General features: G+C 32.6%; 1 protein-coding gene across 4 annotated transcripts in view; it reads left to right on the plus strand.

The window, feature by feature from the left end:
• Positions 1 to 21,866, plus strand: part of Ibtk (inhibitor of Bruton tyrosine kinase) — an 84,366-nt gene extending 62,500 nt beyond the window's left edge. For all 4 annotated transcript variants that reach the window (XM_058575932.1, XM_058575933.1, XM_046432137.2 and 1 more), the window contains 4 exons: positions 5,292 to 5,441; positions 18,510 to 18,581; positions 19,003 to 19,135; positions 20,322 to 21,866. In XM_058575932.1, the coding sequence (XP_058431915.1) occupies positions 5,292 to 5,441; positions 18,510 to 18,581; positions 19,003 to 19,135; positions 20,322 to 20,453 (487 nt within the window). In that variant the 3' untranslated portion in view covers positions 20,454 to 21,866. The remainder of the gene's footprint in view (positions 1 to 5,291; positions 5,442 to 18,509; positions 18,582 to 19,002; positions 19,136 to 20,321) is intronic.
• The last annotated feature ends 370 nt before the right edge of the window (positions 21,867 to 22,236 follow it).

Consider the following 22,236-nt stretch of genomic DNA (forward strand, 5'->3'; position numbering starts at 1 on the left):
TTTCCTTTTGTTTTCTCTAAAATTTATACTAATCAGATATTGGTCCTCCTGGATTTCTGTAATTAATTTTTCTACTGTCCATATATTTGTCTTCCCATTTGGTATTCTCAAATATTTCCTTGATTATTTTCAACTATTAAAATCTTTAATCACCAAAAAAAGGCAACATATATAAGAATGTTTGTAACAACATTATCTGTAATAACTAAAGTTGGAAATAGCCTAAATATCTATCAGCATTAAATGGATGCATTTTTTAAAGTAATAGAACACTACCCAGTGATTAAAAAATGAATTATGACTAAATACTATGTGGATGAATCTCACTGATATAATACTGTGGAAAAAAAGCCAGTCAGAAAAAAGAAATATGGTTCCATATATGAAAAGTTAAAAATAGCCATTGACTTATATTCCTGTTTTATTCACTCTTTTCTGTATATTTCTTGGTTCGTTTTAATATTTTATTCTTTAGATTTATTGATTGTTTTAAGTTCTGATTAGAAGCACCATGTGCCTGTGTGGAATGGGTATGACTTTAGGATGTTTTGCAATATCCTTAGGGTATCCTTAGGAAGCACCACCCTAATATTGGTTACCTCCTTGATATTTTTTTTCCTTGGTCTCCATAGGATGTTGATGATTTTTTTCCCCCTCCCTTTTGGTACAGGGGATTGAACCCAAGGGACACTTAACCATTAAGCCACATTCTAGCCCTTTTTATTTTTTATTTTGAGACAGGGTCTTGCTAAGTTGATTAGGGCCTTGAAAAACTGCTGAGGATGGCTTTTGAACTTTGAATTCTCCTGCTTCAAACTCCCAAGTCACTAGGATTACAGACCTGTGCCACCATGCTTGGGGGCATGTCAATTTTTTTAAAGAACAGATTTAATTATTTGTTGTGAAGGTCTATAAATTTGGTTGCCAGCATTTTGGAAGCTGATCAGGGTGAATAGTTTAGGGCAGAGACTGAAGTTTTCACTGGATATAGATTTTCACTCACTTTACCATTTATTGTATAAACTTGTGCAGAAGCAAATAGTTTGCTTCTGCCTTTCTTTTTTTTTTATTTTTAATTTTTTATTGTGGGTTGTTCAAAACATTACAAATTTCTGCCTTTCTATTTTACTAGTGTCTTTGAATCAGATTTTCCTTTTGATAAGGTATGGGAGGTGCAGTCATGTGACCTCATGAAATTAGGACATTTACTATTCTCAATTATGCCAACAAATAAACTTCAAAAACCAGTTTTCACATTTTTAGCCATGTTCTTAATTCAGTATTTGATACAATATATGAGCTTTTCCGGGTTTTTGATCTTTTCACAGTACTACCACCTAATTGATAGCAGGCTTTTTTTTAAATTCCCACTCTACCAGCTATCACTCTGCCTCTTCATTCTCCAAAAACATGTTGCTATTTTTAGTCTGTCATCTCTTAATATCTTATTCTTTTTTTGTGTGAGGTGGGCTTACACACTTCTGGTTGCTTTTCTATTCACTTTAGGTGAAATTTCAGGAAAAAAGTATTAAAGGGAAGAATAGTTATTTATTTGACACTAAGACTTGAATGTTCAAATTTAGGCAAAATGTTTCTCCAGTAATTATTAGCAACATGAGCTCAGAGAGTCCTACTTTGAAGGCACTTTCTAAATTTTAAAAGTAGTCTATTATGAAAATATTCAGGAGAAGTCTAGAAAGATAGGAAGAAAATGCCATGAAATTTGGCCCAAAACGTAAATCAGTGTACTTTTCATTGAGAAGTATTTGGCAACTATTAAATCTAAATGATGTTTATTATAAATTTATTTTATGAAAACCTACTTGGAAAATTTAAATACAAACAAATGAGTAATGAATTTTGTGGCAAATTACAATTTTATTTTGAATTATTGTAAAGGTTAGAAGTGTCTTGAGTTGTCATAAAATTAATAATTATGCATTTTATAATGATAATACACTTTTGTTAAATCTTAAGGATCTTTTAAAGTTGATTTCTGCAAAATTATTTTGAATATATTCATTGTTTTTATTTATACTTATTAAAGAGTGAATTGAAGCAACTTTGTAAAGTATATATGTAGAAATATATATATAAGTATATATTTAGAATAAATATATACATATATTTTTTATTAGATTATGAGAATTTTATTCTAAGTTAATGGCACAAATCAAAACATTATAAATTTTAAGAACACATTCACATTAAATAGTTAATATTTGGTATATAGGAACTTTGAGGCATGTTTAGTATAAATTGAAATAAAATTATTAGGTTTTTAATTTTCTTTCTTTATGCTATATTTTGTAGTGCTGGGAATTCATAATTTTCTTTCTGAGATTTCTATACAATTGCAAGGAATTCTAAATTGAACTGTGATTATTGAGTAGATACAATGTGGTGTGCTGGTTTGTATGATTAAAAGTTATTTTAATTTTATATTATGTATAGAATTATCTTTGAAATTATGAAGTAACCACAGTATTATTTATAATGATAACACTTGATTTTTACTTTGGTACACAGAGTACCTGAGTAGCACATATGCAATACATGCTAGAAATTTCTGAGAACATCCCTTAAACGCCTTGGTTTAAAAACTCACTGAAAGAATTTAAACTTTTTTCTACTTTAATAAAATAAAAAATGATCTGAAATTAGCATTTTAATCTAATTTGTGGATTGTGTTTCAGAGTCTTTTCATGATTATAGTATTTTAAATATTTCTCAAATATACATTATCACTTCTAATGTATCATCTAATCAGAATTTATTTCTTTACAAGATGTTTTTATACTATATCTTAATATTAAAGTTAATGTGCAGTTCATCATTTGCAAATCACAGATCAGCCCTCTAAATCTGCTTTTGGTTGTGGTAGGATTTTTGCTAGCCTTTTTACACATTCTTTCACCTAGTATATAAATTCACAATTATAGTTTTATTCTTGTTGCCTGCAATTAGATGTGGCAAAGTAAAGTATTAAAGACAATTGTTTTTTGCACGGGAATGAAGTTCTAACCATTTGAATTTTAAATCTAATGTGAAAACATTAAGTATATATGAGATTTGGCCACTTTTCATCTTCAAGTGTTTTACTTGGAGAAGTAATACATTTCTCATCAGTCATCTTGAGTGGAAGAATACACAGTCTTCATGGCCTGGCTTGATATATGAATGCAATTTTTTCCAAATTCTATCGAGAACTAGCTAACATATATAGAGTAGTTTCCAATTATTCAACTTTTTTGAGCTAGAAATGTATTCATTAAAGTTTCAGGGGTACTTTAGCTGAGGAATACAATTTTTGTTAATTTTCATGTGGATATAAATGTCTATAAATATTTTTCCATGAAGTTTCTGTGGCTACTCAAATGGAAAATAACCAGAGCCTATGAGGAAAGTAAAATTGTGGGAAATTAGACACTGTATCAAATCATGGCATAATCAGTGGAAAGAACCTTGGAATTTCTTTGAAGAATTCTTCATACCACATTTTATAATTGATCACTGTGTGTAACTAATGAATATGTGAGTTAAAACATTTTATAAGCAGTCTTACTTATTATTTATTCTTAGAGAGCTTTTACCCTAAGTAACTTCTTAAAAAAACCTGTGGGATAGAAATCATGTATTACATCTGGGAGTCCCCAGATTAACCACTAGAATGAATTTGACAACTTGTACGTTTCAATAGTGATAGTTCCAGGTTTCTGTATTTAGAAAAATAATTTACAGGAGACACTCAGGGAATTTGCTAGTAAGAATATTTGCGAACACTGTTCCCAACAATTAATGATACACACTGTATTTTATATCATAGTTAACTTAAGATATGTGTGCTTTTGAGGGGAGAAAGGATTTGGGAAGGAAATTTGAACTGTATGTGTGTTTGACTTTTGTCTTCTGTATATGTGTATGTTTTGGGGAAAATTTTTGTGATAAGGCCAAAGATTAGTTCTCTTGAAGGAATATTGTTAACATGAATAGCTTAGTAGGTCATCTTCTGATGCAAATCTATAAAGAAAATTTCTTCATATTGTGTCAGGTTTTATGTAGGGTAAATGACTTCAAATATGGACTCAGCATAACAAATTATCCCTACAAAGCAGCTTAAAAGAAACAACAATTATTTCTCACAATACCTGTGAGTCTAGAATGTTAGCTGTGTTCCTCTTCAAGCTTCCCAGTGCTGCCCTTAGGGTTCATCCAGAACTATAATAATTTTAAGGATTGACTTGCAGATGGCCCTCTTCCAAGCTTACTCACATGGATATAAGTTGGATTGACATTTTTCCTCCTTTCATCACATTAAAGATGTCTTCCCACTTCCAGTGAAGTCTTTTGGACTTCATTGTTTCCATAACAAGCTAGCCATTTTCATATTGTGTTATACTTCTATGATTGCTTCAATGAATTTTTTTTTAATCTTTAGTTTTAAGTTGTTTGCCTATGATGTCCCTAAGTGTGATTATCTTTGCATTTATCTTGTTTGATGTTTGTTAAAACTTAGATTTTTAAATTTTTTCTTCCACCAAACTTGGAAAATTTTCAGCTGTTGTTTCAATATTTTGGTCTGCCATCTCACTCTCTCTTGTGCTTACAGTACTTTTCATATCCTGTAATTCCTCAAGGCTGACTTTTTCTTACTCCCGAGATTTCTATTGTTTATATGATTCCTATTGACTTCTTAGTCTACAAAGTTCATCCAAGTGCTAATTTTGTCTTTTCAACATCATTTTGTTCTTTTTTGTTTCTGTTCCTGTACTGAGTTTACCAGTTTTTTTAAAATTTTTTTTAATTTTTATTTTTTTAAAGAGAGAGGGAGGGGGGGAGAGAGAGGGGGGGGCAGGGGAGAATTTTAATATTTTTTAGTTATCGGCGGACACAACATCTTTGTTTGTATGTGCTGCTGAGGATTGAACCCGGGCCGCACACATGCCAGGTGAGTGCGCTACCGCTTGAGCCACATCCCCAGCCCAACCAGTTTTTTAATTCCTTCTGAGTATATCTTTGCTACTGTTGTTGTCTGAGGCATAGTTACAATAGCTATTTCAGTATCCTTGCTATTTTCAACATCTAGATTTATCCTTAGTGGTATTGTCCACTGATTTCTTTTTCTTACTCATAGTTTTGATTGGTTAACATTTGATAGCAAGGATTGACCGTTATATTGGAAACTATATTGTTAAATTTTTCACATATATATTCTCTGTATGTCCATTAATTTCCAGGAATGCCATTTTACAAAATGGATGTTCTAGCATGATCTTTGCTTTCTTTTGCAGGGCATCTTCTCTACATTCAGCTTCATCCAAGTCATTCCGGGATTTCTTACTAGAAGAAAAAAAATCTGTTACTGGTCATAGTTCAGGAGATCATGTCAAAAAAGTTTGTTTTAAAGGAACTGAAAATTCTCAGGCTCCAAAAGTTGTAAGGTAATGAAGCAAAACCAATATATTTTTTACCTTAAACTATTCTATGGTTGTTATATGGTTTGAAATGATAAAAAATTTATGAGGCAGTTTTTTTATATTCAAAATTAAAAGTAGTATTCCTATTCCCTTTCGCCTTATAATTTTTTTCCCCCTAAAACAGTATTGAGGTATTTGCCTTACAATAAACTGCATGTATTTAAAGTATACAATTTGAGGTTTTAATATATGTGCATATTTGTCAAATCCTCACCACTTTTGAGATAATGAACATAATCATTCTCAGAATTTTTCTTATTTCCCTTCCCCTGATTACCAGTTTACTTTTTTCAGTAGAGACTAGCTTGTATTTGTTCAACTTTTTCATCAATTGAACTATATAGTATATACCTCTTTTTATAATCTGTCATATTTTATTCAGCACGATTATTTCAAGACTCATCCATGTTTTAACCAGCAGTTGATTACTTTCTTTTTCTTTGCTAAATAATATTTTTCTGTATGGATATACCAGAATCTACTCGTCCCCTGTTGATTGTACCTTTAATAGTTTTAGATTTTTTTCTCTAGCTGTTTTTGATATTCAGTGTATACATATAAAACAGCTTATAGCCTTTTTTTTTTTTTAAAGAGAGAGTGAGAGAATTTTTTTAATATTTATTTTTTAGTTTTCAGCGGACACAACATCTTTGTTTTTGTATGTGGTGCTGAGGATCGAACCCGGGCCGCAAGCATGCCAGGCGAGCGCACTACCGCTTGAGCAACATCCCCTGCCCCAGCTTATAGCTTTTTTACATAAAAATTTATAGGTAAAATTTTTTTATGATAGGCTTATAAATAAAAGTTGGGTGCTATGTAAAATATACAAGTGTTAAAATTGGCAAAAATTTATTACATGTTTTTGTATCAGACATTATGCTAACTACTTAAATTACATATTGGTGAAAAAAAATCAATATAGCCCCTGCTCATAGAACTGACAGTCTAAAGAAAATAAAAGCTTAAACAAATAAATAGTTCCATGAAGCATTATGAAGAGGAAGTATTAGACTCATCATTCAGTTTCTACATTTTGTTTATTATCAAATATTAAGAAATCTGGTTTTAAATAAATAGTTTAAAAATGTTTTAAATCTGCTCTTGGTAAGTTTAAGAGCATTCTTCATTTAGAAAGATAGTAGAAGAAGCTATATTCTGAATTTATATTAAAGCAAAGTAACTTGGCAATAGGAGTGAACATGCTGATGATCTTTGGTGTATTAAAAATATTAGTTTCTGGGACTTGGGGTTGTGGCTTAGTGTTAGAGCTCTTGCCTCACACTTGTGAGGTACTTAGTTTGATCCTCAGCACCACATAAAAATAAATAAATAAACAAAATAAAGATATTGTGTCCATTTACAACTAAAAAATATATTAGTTTAAAAAATGTCTTTAAGAAAAAGTGAATACCAACAAATCCTCTGTAATGACCCTGGGTCTCATTTTTCACATTTATTGTAATATTAAAAAAAAATAGAATCTGAAATAGTCAGGATCTCCCTAAGTTACTAAGGGCTTCAAACTTAGGATCCTACTGTTTCAACCTCCTGAGCTATTGGGATTACAGATGTGCACCACTGTGCTTGGCACCATTTTTTTATTAGTGTGATTCTTTATTATTAGTGTGATTCTTCCCATCTGAGTTTAAATATGCTCAGGTTCCTCCCATGTGGTCTGGGTGGGATAATTAATCCCTCACTCAGTTTCCATATTTAATTCCAATAATTGTCCTATAAGTACCAATCCCACACTTCCTTCATCACCAGATTTCTCAAAAGAACTGCCAGTTCCTACTCATTCTGTAACTAATTCTGGCTTCTACCCTCACTGTTAAACTGAAAGCAGTTTAGGCTGAGTTCAATAATAACCTTCATATTGCCAACATCATGGACTTTTTATGTGATTCATCTTACTAGAAGTTTAATTACAGGTCATTGATCATGTACTTTCTATACTATTTGTTTAATGAGCTTGTGTTCAGTTTATCATGTATATTCTAAAGATTCAAAATAATTATGTCTCCTGCCCCTATCTATCTGAGCTTCAGATTTAGTTATCCAAGTATCTTGACCTTTTCATCCTATCTGGATGTCCAGAATCAAACTTAACATCAAAAATGTTGACAAAACATAAAACAACCTATTCTTCTTGATTTTTAATCCTCAGTAAATAACATTTGGAAATCTTTTAAAACCTCTGTGTTCCTCACCAATATTTAGTCTTTTATCAAGATATGATAGTTTCACTCTGAAATATTTATAGACTAAACTTTATATCTAGAACCATTACACTTTTATTCAAACTGCTACGTTTTTTTACCTGGACTACCATAATGGTCTTCCTAACTGGTCTTGCATGCATAGTCCTTTTCCCTTTCTTCCAATATATTAAACTAGTGTGTTCTTTTGAAAATATGGAGCTTCCTGCTTTTAGGACAAAGGCCGGAATTTGTATTATAGCCTTTAAGACCTACATAGTTGGCTCCTGCCAACCTCTTTAGCTTTCTCTTGTAACAAGATCTCTAAATTCTAACCTCCTTGGCCTTTTCTTTGTTCTCAAATACACTTTCTTTTTTTTCTTCCTTCTTATCCTTTGACTAATTGACTCTTTACTCTTCATGCAGACTTTGTTCAGTCATCTACTTTAGAGAAGTCTGACTTCATTTACTGGCTGAAGTTCCTGTTATATATTTCCGTATCATTCCTTCATTGTACCTTCCACAGTTATTATTAGTGTGATTCTTTAATGTTTGTTTACTACAAATATTTTTATGTCTGTACACTTAATTATATGTTCCATGAGAGCAAGGAAGATGTCTTTCTTTGCTAGTCATTGTATCACTAATAGTTACAATGGTTCCTATCATGTGGGACCCAGTGAACATTTGGTGAATGACTGAATGAATAAATAAAAACTAGCTATTTCAAATAACATTTGTTTCTAATTTAGTGAGTTATAGTGTTTGCTTTAGATATATAAATTTTAAAGTATGAAAATTAAGTTTGCTTTTGTAATATTTTACATTTTAAATGTTAAAGATATATGTAGAAATATAAAATTTTTATTTGGATGTATATTTGTCATGGGACTCACAAAATATTAAAAATCTGTGGTTTCGTAGTTGATCACTAGAGTGTGCTATAACATCAAGACTCTTAGTTGTGAAAAATGTGCCATTATAGATATATTGCTTTGGAAGTTTGAATTGGAGTGTGTGGCTCAGTCATGTATCCATGTGTTTAGTATGAGAGTTAATGTTTTAAATAGCTACAGTGATCATGAATAATAATTTTCAAAAAGAAAACATAGCTTATGTTTCAGTTTTTATTTCTTTATAGAAGGTTTGTGAATCATAATCAAAATAAATATGTTTCTTTGCAGTGTTTTATATTTCCTTATAGATAAATTAAAGTATATAATCACCAAATTATGGAACACTTGATAGAAGCACATGTTTTACTGGCTTCATATAAATATAAAACACAGGTCCAGCCTTTAATGTGTTTGAAGTCTAGTTGATCTAAATATATACACAGAGAAGTTAAATGACAGACAAGAATGAAATTATAATACAACTTAGCAGTATTAAAGAGGTCACAAATGAGATATGGGATTAATGCCAAATGAGTGGTTCAGAGAAGGAAAAGTGACCACCATGGATTAGAGTTGTTAGGAATGATTTCATTGATGAAGGTTTTTTTTTTTTTTACTCATGTGGTCATAAATATAATTATCACATATTTGGAACTGAATAAAAATATTATAAATATTATATATCATAAATTAAATATAATTATATTTATATATTTTATATTTTTATGTATGATTATATTATAAATTAAATATAATTAAATATTATAAATATTTTTATTCAGTTCCAAATATGTGATAATTATATTTATGACCATGTGAGTAAAAAAAAAGATCAGTGAGAAAAAAAATCAATTATTGATCCCTTTTATTGTCACAATCTTTTGAACTTTGGATGAGATTTTAAAAAAGAGAGAAGAAAGGACAGTATAAACAGAGGAAATAGTGGAAGTTAAAGTAAGAAGATAGGAATGCTTATGATCCTTTGTGGAGTTGGGGTGGTAGGGGTGGGAGGCCCATCTAAAGAAATTCTACAAATTATACATTCTTATTTTAATTGTAGAAAATGTGACTTTTCCAAGGCTAAGGCAAAAAAGGCAATGTTGTATGAGATGTCAAAATTTAGAAGAGGGGAATTTGTACAGTTTCTATGTGTTTATTATTTTTCATTTTATGTGTTTTTTTTTCTTAGTTTTTGTTTCACTTAAGATAACTTCTTATGTAGTTCTGGGCAAGAAAATGTGAGCTTGTGTTTTTAATTAGTAAGAAAAACTACTTATGAAGCAAAATTACTGTACAATTATATCAGTTCTAATATTACATAAAACTATTGTAATCAAACTAATATACAATTTTATTTAAAAAATGGACCAAAAAGTAATGTAGTTGTTCTCATCAGGTCTAAATTTGACAATGTTAATTTTCTTCAGTTTGAACAAAAATCTTTTATTTATTTGATGGGTTTTTTTGTTTGTTTTTTGTTTCTTTTGCAGTACTGGGGATTGAATCTGGGGCCTAACATATGCTAGGCAAGTGCTCTACCAGTGAGCTGTATCCCAGTCATTTTTTTTTTTTTAATTTTTTATTGTTGGTTGTTCAAAACATTACAAATTTCTTGACATATCATATTCCACACTTTGATTCAAGTGGGTTATGAACTCCCACCTTCACCCCATACACAGATTGCAGAATCACATCAGTTACACATCCATTGATTTACATATTGCCATACTAGTGTCTGTTGTGCTCCGCTGCCTTTCCCATCCTCCCCCCTCCCCCCTCCCCACCTCTCCCCTCCCCTCCCCTCCTCTCTCTCTACCCCCTCCACTGTATAACCCTGAGGGTCTCCTTCCATTTCCATGCAATTTCCCTTCTCTCTCCCTTTCCCTCCCACCTCTCATCCCTGTTAAATGTTAATCTTCTTCTCCTGCTCTTCGTCCCTACTCTGATCTTAGTTACTCTCCTTATATCAAAGAAGACATTTGGCATTTGTTTTTTAGGGATTGGCTAGCTTCACTTAGCATAATCTGCTCTAATGCCATCCATTTCCCTGTAAATTCTATGATTTTGTCATTTTTTAATGCAGAGTAATACTCCATTGTGTATAAATGCCACATTTTTTTTTATCCATTCGTCTTTTGAAGGGCATCTAGATTGGTTCCACAGTCTTGCTATTGTGAACTGTGCTGCTATGAACATCGATGTAGCAGTGTCCCTGTAGCATGCTCTTTTTAGGTCTTTAGGGAATAGACCAAGAAGGGGAATAGCTGGGTCAAATGGTGGCTCCATTCCCAGCTTTCCAAGAAATCTCCATACTGCTTTCCAAATTGGCTGCACCAATGTGCAGTCCCACCAGCAATGTACAAGTGTACCCTTTTCCCCACATCCTCACCAGCACTTGTTGTTGTTTGACTTCATAATGGCTGCCAATCTTACTGGAGTGAGATGGTATCTTAGGGTGGTTTTGATTTGCATTTCTCTGACAGCTAGAGATGTTGAGCATTTTTTCATGTACTTCTTGATTGACTGTATGTCCTCCTCTGAGAAGTGTCTGTTCAGGTCCTTGGCCCATTTGTTGATTGGGTTGTTTGTTCTCTTATTGTCTAATTTTTTGAGTTCTTTGTATACTCTGGATATTAGGGCTCTATCTGAAGTGTGAGGAGTAAAGATTTGTTCCCAGGGTGTAGGGTCCCTATTTACCTCTCTTATTGTTTCTTTTGCTGAGAAAAAACTTTTTAGTTTGAGTAAGTCCCATTTGTTGATTCTAGTTATTAACTTTTGTGCTATCGGTGTCCTATTGAGGAATTTGGAGCCCGACCCCACCGAATGCAGATCGTAGCCAACTTTTTCTTCCATCAGACGGCGTGTCTCTGATTTAATATCAAGCTCCTTGATCCATTTTGAATTCACTTTTGTGCATGGCGAGAGAAAGGGATTCAGTTTCATTTTGTTGCATATGGATTTCCAGTTTTCCCAGCACCATTTGTTGAAGATGCTATCCTTCCTCCATTGCATGCTTTTAGCCCCTTTATCAAATATAAGATAGTTGTAGTTTTGTGGATTGGTTTCTGTGTCCTCTATTCTGTACCATTGGTCCACCCGCCTATTTTGGTACCAGTACCATGCAGTTTTTGTTACTATTGCTCTGTAGTATAGTTTGAAGTCTGGTATCGCTATACCACCTGATTCACACTTCCTGCTTAGCATTGTTTTTGCTATTCTGGGTCTTTTATTTTTCCATATGAATTTCATGATTGCTTTCTGTATTTCTACAAGAAATGCCGTTGGGATTTTGATTTGCATTGCATTAAACCTATAGAGAACTTTTGGTAATATCGCCATTTTGATGATGTTAGTTCTGCCTATCCATGAACAGGGTATATTTTTCCATCTTCTAAGATCTTCTTCTATTTCTCTCTTTAGGGTTCTGTAGTTTTCATTGTATAAGTCTTTCACCTCTTTTGTTAGTTTGATTCCCAAGTATTTTATTTTTTTTGAAGATATTGTGAATGGAGTGGTTGTCCTCATTTCCATTTCAGAGGATTTGTCGCTGATATACAGGAATGCCTTTGATTTATGCGTGTTGATTTTATATCTTGCCACTTTGCTGAATTCATTTATTAGCTCTAATAGTTTCTTTGTAGAGCCTTTTGGGTCTGCTAGGTATAGAATCATATCATCTGCAAATAGTGATAATTTAAGTTCTTCTTTTCCTATTTTGATGCCTTTAATTTCTTTCGTCTGTCTAATTGCTCTGGCCAGTGTTTCGAGAACTATGTTGAAGAGAAGTGGTGAGAGAGGGCATCCCTGTCTTGTTCCAGATTTTAGAGGGAATGCCTTCAGTTTTTCTCCATTCAGAATGATGCTAGCCTGAGGCTTAGCATAGATTGCTTTTACAATATTGAGGTATGTTCCTGTTATCCCTAGTTTTTCTAGAGTTTTGAACATAAAGGGATGCTGTACTTTGTCGAATGCTTTTTCCACATCTATTGAGATGATCATGTGGTTCTTATTTTTAAGTCTATTGATGTGGTGAATAACATTTATTGATTTCCGTATATTGAACCTAGCCTTGCATCCCAGGGATGAATCCTACTTGATCATGGTGCACAATTTTTTTGATATGTTTTTGTATCCGATTCGCCAGAATTTTATTGAGGATTTTTGCATCTAGGTTCATTAGAGATATTGGTCTGTAGTTTTCTTTCTTTGAAGTGTCTTTGTCTGGTTTAGGTATCAGGGTGATGTTGGCCTCATAGAATGAATTTGGAAGTTCTCCCTCTTTTTCTATTTCCTGAAGTAGCTTGAAAAGTATTGGTATTAGTTCTTCTTTAAAGGTTTTGTAAAATTCTGCTGTATACCCATCCGGTCCTGGGCTTTTCTTAGTTGGTAGTCTTTTTATGGTTTCTTCTATTTCCTCAATTGATATTGGTCTGTTTAGGTTGTCTATATCCTCCTGACTCAATCTGGGCAGATCATATGACTTAAGAAATTTATCAATGCCTTCACTATCTTCTAATTTATTGGAGTATAAGGATTCAAAATAGTTTTTGATTATCTTCTGTATTTCTGAAGTGTCCGTTGTGATATTGCCTTTTTCATCCCGTATGCTAGTAATTTGAGTTCTCTCTCTTCTTCTCTTCGCTAGCATCGCTAAGGGTCTGTGGATTTTATTTATTTTTTCAAAGAACCAACTTTTAGTTTTGTCAATTTTTTCAATTGTTTCTTTTGTTTCGATTTCATTAATTTCAGCTCTGATTTTAATTATTTCTTGCCTTCTACTTCTTTTGCTGTTGTTTTACTCTTCTTTTTCAAGGATTTTGAGATGAAGTATGAGATCATTTATTTGTTGGTTTTTTCTTTTTTTAAGGAATGAACTCCAAGCAATGAATTTTCCTCTTAGAACTGCTTTCAATGTGTCCCATAGATTCCGATATGTTGTGTCTGTGTTTTCATTTATCTCTAAGAATTTTTTAATTACCTCCTTGATGTCTTCTATAACCCATTGATCATTCAGTAACCTATTGTTCATTCTCCAAGTGATGTATGCTTTTTCCTTCCTTCTTTTATCGTTGATTTTCAGTTTCATTCCATTATGATCAGATAAGATGCATGGTATTATCTCTACTCCTTTATATTGTCTAAGAGTTGCCCTGTGACATAATATATGATCTATTTTTGAGAAGGATCCATGTGCTGCTGAGAAAAAAGTATAACTGCTTGATGTTGGGTGGTATACTCTATATATGTCAATTAAGTCTAGGTTATTAATTGTGTTATTGAGTTCTATAGTTTCCTTATTCAACTTTTGTTTGGAAGATCTGTCCAGTGGCGAGAGAGGTGTGTTGAAGTCTCCCATGATTATGGTATGGTGTTCTATTAGACTCTTGAACTTGAGAAGAGTTTGTTTGACGAACATAGCTGCACCATTGTTTGGGGCATAAATATTTATGATTGTTATGTCTTGTTGGTGTATGGTTCCCTTAAGCAGTATGTAGTGTCCCTCTTTATCCCTTTTGATTAACTTTGGCTTGAAATCTATTTTATTTGATATGAGTATGGACACTCCTGCTTGTTTCCGAAGTCCATATGAGTGATATGATTTTTCCCAACCTTTCACCTTCAGCCTATGTATATCTTTTCCTATCAAATGCGTCTCCTGTAGGCAGCATATTGTTGGGTCTTGTTTTGTGATCCATTCTACTAGCCTGTGTCTCTTGATTGGTGAGTTTAAGCCATTAACATTTAGGGTTATTATTGAGATATGGGTTGTTCTTCCAGCCATATTTGTTTATTTATGTTACTAAACATGGTTTGCTTTCCTCTTTGATTATTTTCCCCCCTTTACTGTCCTACCTCCCACTGTTGGTTTTCATTGTTATTTTCCATTTCCTCTTCCTGTAATGTTTTGCTGAGGATGTTTTGAAGAGATGGTTTTCTAGCTGCGAATTCTTTTAACTTTTGTTTATCGTGGAAGGTTTTAATTTCATCTTCCATCCTGAAGCTTAATTTCGCTGGATACACAATTCTTGGTTGGAACCCATTTTCTTTCAGTGTTTGAAATATGTTATTCCAGGATCTTCTAGCTTTCAGAGTCTGTGTTGAAAGATCAGCTGTTATCCTGATTGGCTTACCCCTAAAGGTAATCTGCTTCCTTTCTCTTGTGGCTTTTAAAATTCTCTCCTTATTCTGTATGTTGGGCATCTTCATTATAATGTGTCTAGGTGTGGATCTCTTATGATTTTGCACATTCGGCGTCCTGTAGGCTTCTAGGATTTGGGATTCTGTCTCATTCTTCAAGTCTGGGAAGTTTTCTCGTATTATTTCATTGAATAGAGTGCTCATTCCTTTGGTTTGGAGCTCTGTACCTTTCTGTATCCCAGTGACTCTTAAGTTTGGTCTCTTAATGTTATCCCATATTTCTTGGATGTTCTGCTCATGGTTTCTTAACACTCTTGCTGAGCTGTCTATGTTCTTTTCCTTTTGAAATACTTTGTCTTCATTGTCTGATGTTCTATCTTCTAAGTGTTCTACTCTGCTGGTAGTATTCTCCATTGAGTTTTTAAGTTGGTTTATTGATTCCTGCATTTCTAGGATTTCTGTTTGTTTGTTTTTTATAACCTCTATCTCCCTGTATAGTTGATCCTTTGCTTCCTGGATTTGTTTGCGTAATTCATTGTCGAAGTGATCTTTCATTGTCTGATTTTGCTGTCTAATGTCTTCCTTGATACTCCAGATCATCTGAAGCATGTATATCCTGAATTCTTTATCTGACATTCCATCTGCTGCAGCTGTTACCTCTTCTAAAGTTGCATTGACCTGCATTGCTTGTGGTCCTTTCTTTCCTTGTCTTTTCATACTGCTTGCGTATCTTTCCTGCAGGCGAGGGCGGCGGCTCTGCTCTCTCCTTATTCCAATTGTATCCCAGTCATTTTTAATTTTATTTTTTAGACATGGTCTTGCTAAGTTGCTCAAACTGGCCTAAAACTTGTGATCTCCTGCCTCAGGCTCATAAGAAGTTGGAATTACAGAAGTGTGCCATTGCACCTGGTTGGAACAAAAATCTTTCAAAAAAGATTTTAGCTAACCTTTTTTATATTGCTTTTTATTTCCAGAAGGCTAAATATTATAGAGATTGTCTATAGGAATGTCTGTTTCTTTGTTGTTACTATTAAAAACTTATTAATAACACTATTAAGTATATGGTTGATTTTTAAAAACTGTCAATTTTATTTAATTAATTTGCTTCAATTTTAAGATGAAATTTTGAGACCCCTAAGTTATTTTGAATAAATTTATAATTAATGAGATTATTCATTGAAAAAATTATTAGTGGAAGGAGTTCTGGGATTATAATCTTAAGAAACAGATTTGATATTTAGTCTAACACTGTAACCCTTTCTGAACCTCATCATATATCATTTATGAGCATAGTAATACTATCATACATGTTTACTCTAAGGCTATGTCAGATAGTGTATATCAGAGTTATAAAACATTGCATTAATAAGTTGTACTTGAGCTTTGGTTGTTTCACTTTGATTTTATAAGATCTGTGTAAAATAATTTTAGTACTATTATTCAGTTTTATTAGCTAGTGACATAATATTTTAATTTTTTGCTTTTCTTCAGAAATGTCCCTAGAACAATGGGATGATTTTTTAGCATATAAGTATTATCTGTTTTGTTCTTTAATTCCCAAGAAAACCTCTGTTCTCTATTCTTAGATTGACTTAAAGACCTACCTAGGGAATTTACATTTAGTCTCTAAAGTAGTTCCCTTAGAATATAGATTTTTTTTCTCTATTTATTTTATATTCTTGTCCAGATTCTCATTATTGCATAACAAGTTTATCCCAACAGCTTTCTTATTCATCTTTTTTACTTCATTTTTTCCCTGGACTGAAATTGTCCTCTACTTTGTCCTGGGGGATTTTTCTTTTAGGTATGAGGTAAATTAGTAGGTTTCTAGTCATAGAACTTGGTTAAAACTAAGAACCCTATAGCTAGAGATATTCTTACTTTGTTTTATATTTTATACCTATACCTGGAAGAAAAAGTTATGAGTAATTCAAAGCAATAAGGAACTTAAAATCAAAACAAAATTCTCCTTTTGTTTTATCCCATATCAAATAAACCGAAGAACTCTGAGTTGCTGTTTCATTCTACTTCGTTTCTCATAAATGGTTGTGTACTAGGTATTCTGCTGGACATAGAGGTAGAAAGAACAACAAAACAATCCTATGCTCAGAAAGACCAGTCTAGCAGTTAGGACAAACATGTAAGCAGTAATGAGAGTATGTAGAGCTTTATGATAGTGATTGGAGTTTTATAGCAAGACAAAGAAGATGATCTTGAGCCAGTCACTAAGGAATGCATTCTAGATATTTGAAGTAGAATGCATTCCAGACTAAGAGGAATCATGACAATAAAGGCAGCTGTGTGGTAATGGAAAACTCACTGTACTCTGAGTAAAAAAGACTTTGGTTTGAAATATGTCTTTGCTCCCTGATCCAATTTGAATCAGGGAGATTATACCAGATTCTTTGAGGCTTTGTTTCCTAATCTGTTTGATGTAAATAATACACACTTTCTTTACAAAGAATCACAAGGATTAAATGAAATAATACACATGAAAATACTTAGGGTCTCAATAAATTTGCACACATATCAAGTCTAAATATTTTAGCTTTCAGTGTGCCTGGTCTTAACTGTTTTTTAAATTTTATTTTCATTTGAAATCTCTTTTTGTTTTCAATCCTGTCATTTTGTGTTTATTGAAGAGTAGCCTGCCTTCAAAAATCTTTAATGGTGTATTTGTACAACCAAAGTCATATCTCAGAGCAGCTCTTTTCAACATTAATGTCATTTCTTTGATGAAGTCATCAGCATATACCCTCTTCCATATTATGTTAATCTTGCCTATGAATCTCAGCACTTTGTACATATTAGTATAGATACCAGTTACATTACTCTCATACATTGTTTTATCATTACTTAAATACAGCATTTTAAAATATCTCCCACTAGAATCTTTTGAGGGGAGGGGATTGAGTTTTAATCTGCTTGATTCTCAGTATCTACCATAGTCCCAAGTCATGCCCAAATAAACGTTTGTAAATGAATCAGAAAGTCAATATTTTAGTCCTTATTTGTTTACTCTGCTCATCTAGGCCTCAATTTTCTCGTTGATGAAAGGGCATTTGATTCATCTAGATAATGTCTGGAGACCAGTCTAGCTCTAAAATCCACAATTTGGTCAGTCTATAATATCTTTTTAAAGTGTTTTCTTCTTACTTGAATGCTTCCTGACCCCTCATCATATGCCTCTTTATTATAATCTTCTCAAATTCTTTCTTCTCCCTGAGGCCGTATCAAGTTACTAAAATATTTGGTTTTTTAGTCCATGGAGTCAGTTGAACTTGATTTGTTATATACTACTTAAATTCTTTTTCATTCTTTTATATGCCATTTTATATGTTGGTTTTCTTATCCAGCTTATGAACTTTTAGAGCTTGTGTCTTGTATTCCTGTTCTATATATGATCCCTAGCTTATCACAGTATACTAGCCATTCACAAGATTTGACTAATAATTATTTGGTTTCATGTGTTTTGAAAATTAGTACTAATTGTAATTTTAATTCATAAAATTTTATTAATGTGAAACACGTTTCACAAAGTTCTCTGTACTTCCTAATGTGTTTGATTACTATAAATAGTTATATGACTATTATTAGAAAAAGTAGATCATTTTTTGCAGTCTTTCTCTGTTACTGTATATGCAGCATTTTTAAAATATCGATAAATTATTTTGTGTACTTGTAATTTTCAAGGTAAGCCTGCTTGCATACATTAATTTCTCTCCTAAATTAGGAGCTTATAGTTCTTCATGTCTGTTAATAAGCAGCTTTAGTCTCCAGTTTTTGCATTTCTTTTGCAGATGCTCTGTTCATGGTACTGCAGGACCAGAAGGCAACCGTATTTCAGATTTACCTCTTTTAGACAGTCCCAAGTAAGGTTAATTGATTACTTTTGGGTCTCTAAAGCTGAACTGCTGCTTAAAGAATGTTAATATGAGTGTTTCTTAGAGAATGTTAAGACATTGGGAATAATATGGTATTAATGGGATGTATTATTTTTTGAACACTCTGTGCTTCACAGTTTCTTCTTTAGTTATATTGTTTCTCCTCCACCCCCACTGTCTGTAATTTTCCAGAATTTCACATAACACTGATCCAAAATAATAATCATTTTTTTTTCTGTTTCTTAATAGTCATCATTCTGTAATCTTTGCAAAAGCTTCCAGATCCCCTTATCTAGTAGTCACTGGAAAACAAAAACAAAAAGTGGCATTGCTAAAGAGTATTTCAGAAGAAATTTTGTTGGGCAAAACTTGGGAAGATGAATGAAATTCATTATTATTGTTCTTACAGTCCCTGGCTATCTTCTTCATTGACTACTTCTTCCATGGTAGCCCCAGTCACTTTTGCATCTATTGTAGAAGAAGAGCTACAACAGGAAGCAGCTCTTATCAGAAGTCGAGAGAAACCCTTGGCTTTGATTCAGGTATATAACATCCAAGTTTAACTTGGGAAGAACTACACTGCATGTCATCCTTGAGTCTTAAGAAAATTATATTTGGGCTGGGGATATAAGTTGGTAGATTGCTTGTGTTGCATGCACAAGGCCCTGGGTTCAATCCCCAGCACCACAAAAAAAAAAAAAAAAAAAAAGCCGGGCTTGGGATGTGGCTCAAGCGGTAACGCGCTCACCTGGCATGTGTGGGGCGCTGGGTTCAATCCTCAGCACCACATAAAATAAAATAAAGATGTGTCCACAGAAAACTGCAAAATAAATATTAAAAATTCTCTCTTTAAAAAAATAAAATAAAATGTAAATGCCAGGTATAACTACACTGAGGCATTTAATAATTTAAATATTAATTGACGGTATTCAGGATAATTAATTTAGAACCAGTAAATTATGATAAAGCATACAGTTTTGGCTTTGGTAGTGTTTGAGACTGTTTGAGGATTTAAAAGTGACCAATAATGCTCTGGGGATGTGGCTCAAGCGGTAGCATGCTCTCCTGGCATGCGCACAGCGCTGGGTTCGATCCTCAGCACCAAATAAAAAATTAAAAAAAGATGTTGTGTCCGCCGAAAACTAAAAAATAAATATTAAAAAATTCTCTCTCTCTCTCTAAAAAAAAAAAAGTGACCAATAAGAGAATTTCACAGTATCCATTGATATTCTCAGAGCTTCTGTATCAGTAAGAGTTCTTAGATTGTAAGTAACAGATACCATCTCTGGCTAACTTAAGGAAAATAATTTATTTGATAAATAATTAAGATTCTATAGACTTATTGAAAGACCAGAGAGTTAGGCTTAGAAACAAACAAGACCCATATTTATACAGAAACAGATAAGACCCATATTTGCATTGAAGAGCTCAGAAGCAAGATGTAAAGGACTTGTACAATACCAGAAGGTATCTTACAGGATAAAACAGAATGAGTATATTACAACAATTACTTTCAGTTTCTTTTTCCTTCTGCTTAAGAGTTAAATTTCAAGTAGAGTGAGTATCTGATTACTTTAAAAGTGATAACAAGATACCTGATTTAATTCTCCTGTATTTCATTCATGTAAAATGATAGTGCCTTAAATGGAAATTGGAAAACTAATGTATCCGGCTTAATTTATGCATAAAAGAGTAAAACAAGTCATTTTTCCTTCTCTCTTCTTTCAGATTGAGGAGCGTGCAATACAAGATTTACTAGTTTTCTATGAGGCATTTGGCAACCCTGATGAGTTTGTCATTGTTGAAAGGACACCGCAGGGACCACTGGCAGTACCTATGTGGAATAAGCATGGATGCTAATTCACTGTGGAGTTGAGATGCATTTTTCATAATTGTGATTGCTATTAACAACATAAAGATATGCCATGGAAAAGAGGTCTTAAAGATTTGGTAGCCGATCATTCTAGACAGAATAAGCAATGATCTAATTTCTTCACTGATAACAGTTTATAATGTTTGTATGATTTAAAAGAAATTCACCATAATTGTGATCCTAGAAAATCTTGTGAGAATATTTCAGAGTAAAAACCTACTAAGTAAAGGTTAAATAGGATTGTTTCTTCTGAATTATCTTATAAATGAAATTGTGAGTAAAGTGTAAAATTTAAGAGTGATTCATTAAAATAAATTTTTCATTTGAGATAAATAATTTTTTGCCACATATCTGTTGTTACTTCGCTTTTATAATATGACATTAATGAGTTTAAAATAGGAGCATCAGTTGTTACTTCTGATCCATTAATGGCCAGAATTTTGTGTTTGCTATAAAAATTAAGTCTCTATTCTTGTTGCTTTTCCATCAGGCTGTCAATGTTTTATGTGTGTTTAAAGCATGACCTGCTTAAAAGACATATTTCTGTTTGGAGAGTACATTGTTTCTTTTGCTTTAAGTGATAGATTGCAGTGGAAAGAAAATAAGAACACTTAACTCTTCTGAACAATTTAGTCCAAGATAGTAGTTTCTTTGTAAAATTTGGAATCCTTGTAGATGGGGTTTTTTGTTTGTTTTGGGGTGTGCAGGGAGAAGACATTATGGAAGCCTAATTGAAAGTCATCAGTTTCTCAAAATGTTAAAATTTTCTGAACCAAATCCCTGTTCATACACAGAAGAATTGAAGAGAGTTGGCTTACAATTATCTTTTTACAATATTATATAATCAGAAGTTCTGTGAGTCTGGATTATATGTATGGATGTAAAAATTGTTTTCTTTATAGTATGCTATCTGATTTGCTTTTGAGTGTTTAATTTTTCTTAAAGTTAACTCTGTGTTCCATTATGTAGACAAATTGGGAAGGTTCGTGTTCTTGTTTCTGGAAAATAAACCTGGGGGAACATATAGGCAATTAACTGCTATAATTTAGTTGATGGAAAAATGGCAGAAGCTTACTCAGTATTTCAAGTTTAGCTCTACCTAGAAGCAGCAGACATGTAAGCAAATGTGCAATAAAAAAAGAAAAAATCTTTCTCCATTCACTACTCATGTGTGCTTGATACCTTGTACTATGTTAACATCAGCTATGGGAAGAATTACTAATTATTCTCTTGATATTCTATATTAATGTACAGTATATGTTAAGTTGATGTTGTATCCATTCTTAGACTGCTTTAAAAAGGACAGTTCCAATATGAACCTTTGAAAAGTTTTATGTTTGAGAAAAAATGAATTTTATAATGTTTTATTTATGTTGCAGTAAAAAAGCCTTCTAAAGTAATTGATTTTATTTCATTTGGAGTTTTGATATTCCGTGCATATTGGTATCTTTAATATTTAAAGATGCTATAAGATGATGATTTTCTTGATGTATTTTATGCTGCCTGGGAAGTACCCTCAAGGGTCTTTGTTGGATGGGATGTAAAGAGGAACAAAGGCTGACCAAGTCTGTGAGGCTTTAGTCCTTTACAAACTAATCAGAGCAGTTGCACTTTATGGTCTGTATTAAATAGTGAGCTATTATATAAAATTTCATTTGGAAAAGGAAGATTTTTGCTGGTAAAGTGAAAATCAAGCATAGTTTAAAACGATGTGTCTTCATAAATGATTCTGTGAAGATAACAGCCTATAACATTACCACATAAAGCCCA

This window comes from Marmota monax, unplaced genomic scaffold (genome assembly GCF_021218885.2).
Source record: "Marmota monax isolate L192 unplaced genomic scaffold, Marmota_monax_Labrador192_F-V1.1 WCK01_AAM20220418_F8-fsc00013, whole genome shotgun sequence".
NCBI lineage: Eukaryota > Metazoa > Chordata > Mammalia > Rodentia > Sciuridae > Marmota > Marmota monax.